Source organism: Coregonus clupeaformis, unplaced genomic scaffold (assembly GCF_020615455.1).
Source record: "Coregonus clupeaformis isolate EN_2021a unplaced genomic scaffold, ASM2061545v1 scaf0317, whole genome shotgun sequence".
Classification (NCBI taxonomy): Eukaryota; Metazoa; Chordata; class Actinopteri; order Salmoniformes; family Salmonidae; genus Coregonus; species Coregonus clupeaformis.
The window spans coordinates 206,890-215,140 of NW_025533772.1; the positions used below are offsets into that span (position 1 = coordinate 206,890).

Sequence of the window (8,251 nt, forward strand, 5' to 3'; positions counted from 1 at the left end):
CAGTCCTGTGTAATGTAATAACATGGTTGTTTGATTGTCAGTGTGATAAACATGAGAGCATAGCTGTTCCATTTATCAAATTACCCAAGTTAGCAAGGGTTTACAGACACCCCAATTCACCACCTAATGAAGGTCTCATTGAGATGACAGGCAGGCCAGGCGGGCTGAGGCCAAACCAGGCAGCAGTGGGGGGACTCATTGAGAGGACAGACAGGCCAGGTGGGCTGAAGCCAAACCAGGCAGCAGTGAGGGGACTCATTGAGAGGACGGCCAGGCGGGCTGAGGCCAAACCAGGCAGCAGTGGGGGGACTCATTGAGAGGACGGCCAGGCGGGCTGAGGCCAAACCAGGCAGCAGTGGGGGGACTCATTGAGAGGACGGCCAGGCCAGGCGGGCTGAGGCCAAACCAGGCAGCAGTGGGGGGACTCATTGAGAGGACGGCCAGGCGGGCTGAGGCCAAACCAGGCAGCAGTGGGGGGACTCATTGAGAGGACGGCCAGGCCAGGCGGGCTGAGGCCAAACCAGGCAGCAGTGGGGGGAGGAAGGACTCATATGTCATAATTATTTTTTTCCAAACCGTGTGTCCGAAGAGCTTGAAATGGCTGAATAACTGCCAGCTATAATACGTGACAGAAGACAACCAACACAACCTTGTCAGGGGTTAGGAGGCAGAAGACAACCACCACGACCTGGTCTGGGGTTAGGAGGCAGAAGACAACCACCACGACCTGGTCTGGAGGCAGAAGACAACCACCACGACCTGGTCTGGAGGCAGAAGACAACCACCACGACCTGGTCTGGATGCAGAAGACAACCACCACGACCTGGTCTGGGGGCAGAAGACAACCACCACGACCTGGTCTGGAGGCAGAAGACAAATATATCTCATTCAGTATCCATCTCAAATCACTTACAGAACTAGAACATTGATAAAGAGAAATATGGTGAGAGAAATGAGGGAAAATGCAGAACGCAGAATGGTGTCAGGACCTGTAGCTCTCCCATTCAAACCTATCAGTATTATACTAGCTAACCTACTGTAGGTCTGTACCTCTCCCATACAAACCTATCAGTATTATACTAGCTAACTGTTCAGTCTGTCTTTATTATAGACAAACCCTGTAAGTATAGCATACAATACTGTATGTCTCTCTCATAGAGAACCCCTACCACTTTTTTATCACATAGTGTACAGTAGGTCTTTCTGTAACACTCAGTGCCTGCTCTCTGAGGAAACAGCATTATGACTGGTACACTCATTGATCCATTTTTAGAAGGGGTAGAGATCTGATTGCCTAAATGTTTATTGATCCTCAAGGCACCAACCGTTTTCTACACAGTAAAAACAGAAGTGTTAATTTAACTCCTATCGAGTTGAATTTAACTCTGTTTCAGATAACATTTGGTCCCACTCAAAATCAGTGTAAAATGTACTCTTTGGTCAGTGTAAAACTTTTAGAGTTAATTCTACTCCATATTGTGTAAAAAATAACAATGAAATGTGTCAAAATATTTAACACTGTAGTTTAATCACACTGTTGAGAGTAATATGATTACACTGTATAGAGTTAAGTCAACTACAATTTTACTTCAAAAAATGACACTTTAAAGTGTAATGATATTTACTTTTCATTTCTCTACAGTGTTTTTTTTTTTTAATTTAAATCATATGATGTAGTGTTACTGAATTATAGAAATATCAATACTATCAAATAAAACAAAGCACAATAATACAAGATGAGAGCACCCACATTTATTGAAAAAAAAAGTATAATTCAATGTCCGTGAATTTACATTGTACACCCATTGCCTTGTCTATGACAGAAGTATAACATCATAAAAATGTTCACCAGAGAAAGCAATATGGCACAACAAGGAGAGCTGTGTCATTTCCTCCATATGACCTTTGTATGTCAAAAGGTCTAGGGTAGTGCAGGTTGTCGACATGAAAAAAAACTAAATCATGCTTTGATCATATCACCTCATATGCATGGAAATGTTCTTGAAAAGTTACTGTAACTAAAGGCACTGTGAGTAGTAACAGTTTTTTCACACATTATCAGAACTGACTCAATCTGATAAAACAAGGGCACTTCAGAGTCAACTTCGCCACAGATAACCAAGTGTGGGCGATAAACATACCCATTATGTTTAGCCCAATTAACCTTCATAACCTGAATGCTACTGGGCACTTGCATTGCCAAAGCAATTTCAGAACCTCCTTTTACCATATTTAAAGCCACCATTTTTCCTGGACCAATATCTAACCGACTAAAAGTTGTTGATCTTCGCCAACTATATGCCATATGATTCTGATGCTTTTTTGCCAGCGTTTTGGTAATATTTTTAAACGATTTAAGCTGTTTTTTGAAAAAATTATGTTTGCCTTCATACCTCATACACCAACTATGAAGTACAGGCCCTATTTTCTGGATGCAGCGGGGATAGTGGATAAGAAAATGGTGCTTTGGTAAAAGTTTTTTCTGAGGATACAACTTCTTAAACAGTGTATGGTGATCAACAATCAAATGTTTTAAATATACACATAGACCTTGAGATAACATGGGCGAGAATATAATGTTAATTATTTGCAATAATAAAAGAAGCAGGCCCCAGTGTTGGTCAGTAGAAGTTACCAAATCTCCAAAGATAAGAGGAACATTCCTAAGTAAGCACCAGGAGTGAATTGCATTCAGTCCCAGATCATTAGATCCTTCACTTAAATTAACAGTCACAGGCCTGTTATTTCTCTCTGTGAAACCATAATCAAAACTTTGTATTCTTGAATGTATTTCTCCTGATGTAACATGTTTTTCATTCAAATACAGAAATAATAACTTCAATTCGTACTGGCCAACCCCTTCTAACACATCATGCATCACATCAACTGAGAAGTTCTCAGTTGTGTGAAAATACCTCAATGAATTTAATATGCATGACCTTTTCACACCAAAAACATACGGAAGGGATGGATTACAAGCCATTTCTTGACAGTGAGCAGTATGCATATCTTTGGTGCGTAAAACTATTTTGGAAGAATCTTCAGAGAATTCTGTTTGAAAGTCCTCCTTTTCTGCTAAACAGAACCTGCAACAGTACCTTGCACTGAAAGACTCCACCAGACCAAACAAACTATGCAAACCCAAATTATCACCTGTTACCTGTACTACAGTGCCACGTACATAACCACTGTATAATGGAATCTCAATACCATCGCTCTCTAACACTTTAATGTCTCGAACAATGGGAGCAAAAATTTCACTAAAACCATATCGTTTAACATCTTGAGTATGAAATAAGGCGCACAGGTGTATGTTAGCCAAAAAAGAATTCCATTTTGGAGAGAAGTTTCTTAAAGTAAAATATACTCCACCCAATTTATGAATACCTCGCTTGGAACCCAATGGGTTGGCGACCTCAAAATCATCATAGAACATCTGGACCTGTATTGTCTGCTTCTCAGCTGAGAACAGGGGGTGACTTTTAAAAAAAGATCCATCACAAATATCTCTCAGTCTAGAGTTGCTGGTAGCTGAGCTTTGCAACATTTCTGCAAAATACTGACTTTTAAATATTGACTGCAGTGTAGATAAAATTGGAATATACATGAATTTATCTTGAACTACTACCTGATCATATGTTCCAGTCTTTTTATTTCGTCTTGTGTCAAATCTTGAACCAATCACACATTCAACTGGTTCTACTATTTCCCACTTGGCAGTCATAAATTTTGATCGCTTGTATTCGAATTTAGAACTGTGAAAGGATTCTCTAACCCCTCAAAACACGCCGCAACTTTCTTGCACATTTCTGTTTCTCTTTCATTACTAAATACATGCTTTATCACTGTTTCTTTAGCATGCTGATGAATATCTTGAACAATCTCTTCCATGGAAATCACTACAGTATTTACTGTACTTTGACCAACACCTGCTGCCTTTAGATCAGAAATAACAGCTGCACAACTATTTACAATGTATGGCGAAGATAACTCTGACTCAGCCTCTAAACATTCAGTCGACACTTCAACATGAGAAATATTACTGGTGTTGACGGTACTTTGAGGGTCTGAAAGATCATCTTCTATAGAATCTACTAAACTTTCTCCGTGGCACTTGTTAAGATGTTTTCTAAAACCAGAAAAGCTACCAAAAGAACGTGAGCATCCTTCTTGACCACATTTCAGAAAAAGAGTCCTGCCTGTACATAGCCCATGAATTATCTTAAGGTGCTTAACAAGGTTGTTTGGACTTCCATGGTCACTTTTGCAAAGAAAACACTTCATAGTTTTATCTCAACTAACGCACCATTCTTGCTCGCAACTCAGCAACTCTAGGAGTCTCCTTTGTTTCCCCCATGTCGATGTTATAGATGGTTGCACAAAAGTGAAAAAGCTGCTCAAGGAAGAACTGTATGACGTACCAAATACGTAATGGGCTTTAAAGACTTCGTCAAAAGCTCCTACTGAACCTGTTGCCTTGCATGGAAGAGCATGCTTGTCAACCACAATGAAGTAGGAGTGAATGCTGCTCTGTGTGGATCCCTGGGCGAGAAGGTAGGGCTGACTGCTTTGGGTGATGTTGTCAAGATGCTGCTGCACACTGGTTCCAACCTACAAAAAAAACACATTCAACAGAATTGTTTTGGTGACTAACCTCTGACAATAGATAAGATCACCTCAAACTGTGCACAAGATTGAGATGATGGAATATATATTTTAAACAACTGTTAAGCATACCTTTTGAAATCTGATGAGCTGATCTACAGCTTGATATGCAGACATCTTTCCCGGCCTCTTTCTACCTTGTGCAGATGGTGGTAGCAAATGTAGCAGCAGCAAGATGGCAGACATGTCACTGTCCCAGCCTACAAATAAGTAAATAAAAACCTGGTTAACATTGTGCCGTAGCATAACATTCTTATTCACAACTTGCACCATTATGGACATATAATGCACACCTACATTATCCACATAAAAAGTAAAACAGTTCATTCATACCATTCTCAACTTCAGCAGCTGACTCAGCATTGCGCATCAAATCCAAGAGTTCTGTGGTGGATACAAGTCCATGGCTTTCCTTTATTACTTTTGCTTTGAAAGTGGTTGGCCACTTCTCCAAGAATTTGTTGGCTGTGGCCTCACCAAACAGAAGTCTGAAATCTTGTTCTATCTGCAATGTAACACACAAAGACAGAAATAATGAGTGTTACCTTATTCTTCATTGGATATTTTTGGTGATGCAGTGAATTAAGTTGTCATACCAGTCCTGGTGTGTCCAGAAATCTTGGGAAGACCGAGAAGACATCTGATGATTTGGCTTCATCGTTGACCATTGCTTGCCGATATATGAAGGTCATTTTCATCTTCTCACGGACAGTGTTTTCATCAGCAGAGTGTCTCAAAACAGCAATAGCTGCTTCCACATCCTCATCAGATGGCTCTCTGTCATAGGTGAAGGGCTGACGATCACGGCCTGGCCCACCAACTTAAGACAAAATACAGTGTTAAGAAATCCTTTCTGTACAATTCACAGGTCACCATTATAATTACATGTCACTGATCAGAAAACATACCTTTAGGAGATTTGCTGACTGAGGCACCTCTTTCCTCTGCTGTTTTTCTTTGTATGGTCTTCAATCGCCATGCAAGGTATCCGGAACCACTCTCCGGATCGTAGTAATGATCCTATATTATTATAAATAAATTATAAAGGAGTACTATTCCCATTTCATAGAGTGAATATGTGCATAATGTTGCAATAACCCATTTACTTACATATCCATGTTGTGAGTATGGGTCTTCTAGATAGGGAAACAAAGCTACTATCCCCTGTGCTCTGACACTTTTGGGGGGATGTCCTAGCATATGAATTCAAAGTTAACATCACACTGAATTGATATTGCACAACACATTTTACATAATTAATAACCGGAAAATAATAACAATGTTTCTTTACAGCCCATCTATATGCTTAATGCTTACCCATGTGTTTCTGTCATCTCAGCAGCAAGTATGTTGATCATCTGTCTTCTGGTGGCATCTGTCAGAGATTTGGTTTTTCCATACTCTTGCATAATGCGTTCACCACCAGGCTTTGATGTTAGGATTTTTTCAATCAGCTATAGGTGGAAAGAAATGTGCTTTCCGTAATTGTAAAACAATATGTAATGCTGTCACATGATGAAACAACATTCAGATTGGACTTAACAGCAATGTTCACCACTTACTGCTTTTGCCTCATAGTTTATGTGGCATGGCCTTTTAGGCTGGCTTCCTTCGCCAGCCGCTACTTCTTCAACATCGTCACACACAGTGAAATTCAGAATGATGGTGTCATCAGATGTACCCGAGCATGATGATGAATGAGAGGTATCTGTTCATTATGAAATTTGTGCAAAACATAGAAACATATTACAATAAACTGTTATTTTTAAGACAATAAAGGTTCTCATTCTGGCCTTTAAACTAAAAAACTAATTGAATGAATGAATACCAAGTCCATTGCCCAGCATGATTCTGAAAGTTCCAGGTGACTCCTTTACTAATTCTTCAAAAACATCTGAGTCAACTTCTGTGTCAGACTGGTCATACACCTTAATGTCTGGCTTTCTGCTTTCTGGTATGTTGAATTTTAGACACACTGTTAAAAAAAGAAGAAAAAAAAGAAAAACATGCATTCCCTTCTCACAAGAATCCAAGTTCATACTTAAGGTTGCCTCATGTGTTCACAAAATGATGAAAGACAAGGATCTGCACCTGATTTTATGTTACTGAAAATATAAAGCACAGCAGAAATGACTATAGACCTAAATAGATATCATAAGATAATAGCTTAATGCTGTATTATTTTGTCATTAGGGTGATATGTATTGCTTTAACCTATTATACCTACCTTCTTTCAAGAAAGCATTGAATGTCAGCTCAGACAGCTTGACGTATTTCTGCTCTTCCCCGAGCTGAACACGCAACAGCATTTTGCCTCTGTTAACAAAGAAAATATATATTCAAAATCATCATTTAGTGCTGGTTCAACTAAGCGTTAGCTAACTATCCATTTATCTCAGTAGTACTAGCTACGCAATGCACTATGCATTACTTAGACGTTACACTGCAATTACAAAGGCTGAAGTAGACAAAGTTGTGCTGGTTGAATATAACGTTAAGCTGCCATTTTCTGCAGCAAATGGGTGTAGGCTAGTTCAAGTTTAGAGGCACATTGTCCCATTAGCTACCAAATAACTAGCTATGTGTCAAAGTTAGCTAGCTCATTAGCCATTTTAGTTCGAACAGTAGCTAACCATTAAAATGGTTAAGCAATGTTAAACAAACCCGGTCATGCAAATCAGTGATCTAAGTTATCGTTTTATAACACCAACATTAGCTGGCTAACTATCAGAAGCATGCTAACATTACCGTTATATATAGCTTTATAAAAAACAGTTAACGTTAGTGTAAGGAAGCCTGGGAAGCTATACAATAACGTTAGCTAACAATACTATCTGTATAAATGTTTTGTTGTTAGCGAACGTTATTTTACGTATTTACCATTCTGACAAACTTCATTCGTGAAAATATTGCAACACAAAGAAAGACAGTTACCGATACTGATTGCAAGCTAGCTAACCGCATGACAAGCACAATCTGCGCTCATGCCAAACGGTGGTGTCCTTCAAACGAACTGATTAGCTAAGTTAACGTTACCTATTTTTAGCCATATGAAACAACAAGCCATTCACAAAAATATCAAACATATTCCATGGGTATATCATATAACAGTTATTACTGTCAACCATCTGAACTTACAAGCTAATTTAGCTGGCTGATGACGAGGTCACTGCAAGGGGGAACGCCGCATGGAACTCGTAACTCAAAAATATGACCTTGACATCAGCACAACTCTAAAATTATGTAAAGTTAAAAAATACCGGTTTGGTGTTGAAAAAACGGGGATGTAACTTACCTAGCAATATCTGTGGCCTAGCTACTCCTTCGCAATCTTCCTCCACCAACGTACGTGCCAAACTTCAGCAAAGCAGAGTGGCGGGTATTCATCACTGCTGTAGAGTTGAAATTGTCACTGCGTATCTGCAGATTTTACACTCACTTTTAACTCCACTGATAGAGCAACTTTACTCTCAAAAATGTTGAAAATACTCTATCTGGGTTAAAATAACTTTACTCTGAAATATTAACACCCCATTTTTTACTGTGTAGTACAGCGATTAACTGTACGTCTATGTTTGCGGTAGAT

General features: G+C 39.4%; 1 protein-coding gene and 1 long non-coding RNA gene across 2 annotated transcripts; both read right to left on the reverse strand.

Annotated features, from left to right (window-relative positions):
• Positions 1-255: 255 nt before the first annotated feature.
• On the reverse strand, positions 256-7,326 carry LOC123484442. The gene is made up of 6 exons (XM_045214805.1): positions 6,893-7,326; positions 6,494-6,640; positions 6,228-6,373; positions 5,983-6,119; positions 5,824-5,858; positions 256-449 (listed from the first exon to the last, which is right to left on the reverse strand). The coding sequence occupies exons 1-6, from the start codon at positions 6,972-6,974 to the stop codon at positions 256-258; spliced, it is 741 nt and encodes a 246-aa protein (XP_045070740.1). The 5' UTR covers positions 6,975-7,326.
• LOC123484443 lies at positions 3,798-5,853 on the reverse strand. The gene is made up of 6 exons (XR_006658536.1): positions 5,776-5,853; positions 5,574-5,685; positions 5,262-5,485; positions 4,999-5,170; positions 4,738-4,865; positions 3,798-4,611 (listed from the first exon to the last, which is right to left on the reverse strand). It is a non-coding gene; the product is annotated as an uncharacterized LOC123484443 (long non-coding RNA).
• Positions 7,327-8,251: the final 925 nt, after the last annotated feature.

Coding starts and splice junctions, on each gene's coding strand:
- LOC123484442 (XM_045214805.1), bottom strand. CDS start 6,974: ATGCTGTTGCGTGTTCAGCTCGGGGAAGAGCAGAAATACGTCAAGCTG. Junction 6,120..6,227: donor TAAACTATGAGGCAAAAGCA/GTAAGTGGTGAA, acceptor TTCCACCTATAG/CTGATTGAAAAAATCCTAAC. Junction 5,859..5,982: donor GAGATGACAGAAACACATGG/GTAAGCATTAAG, acceptor TTCATATGCTAG/GACATCCCCCCAAAAGTGTC.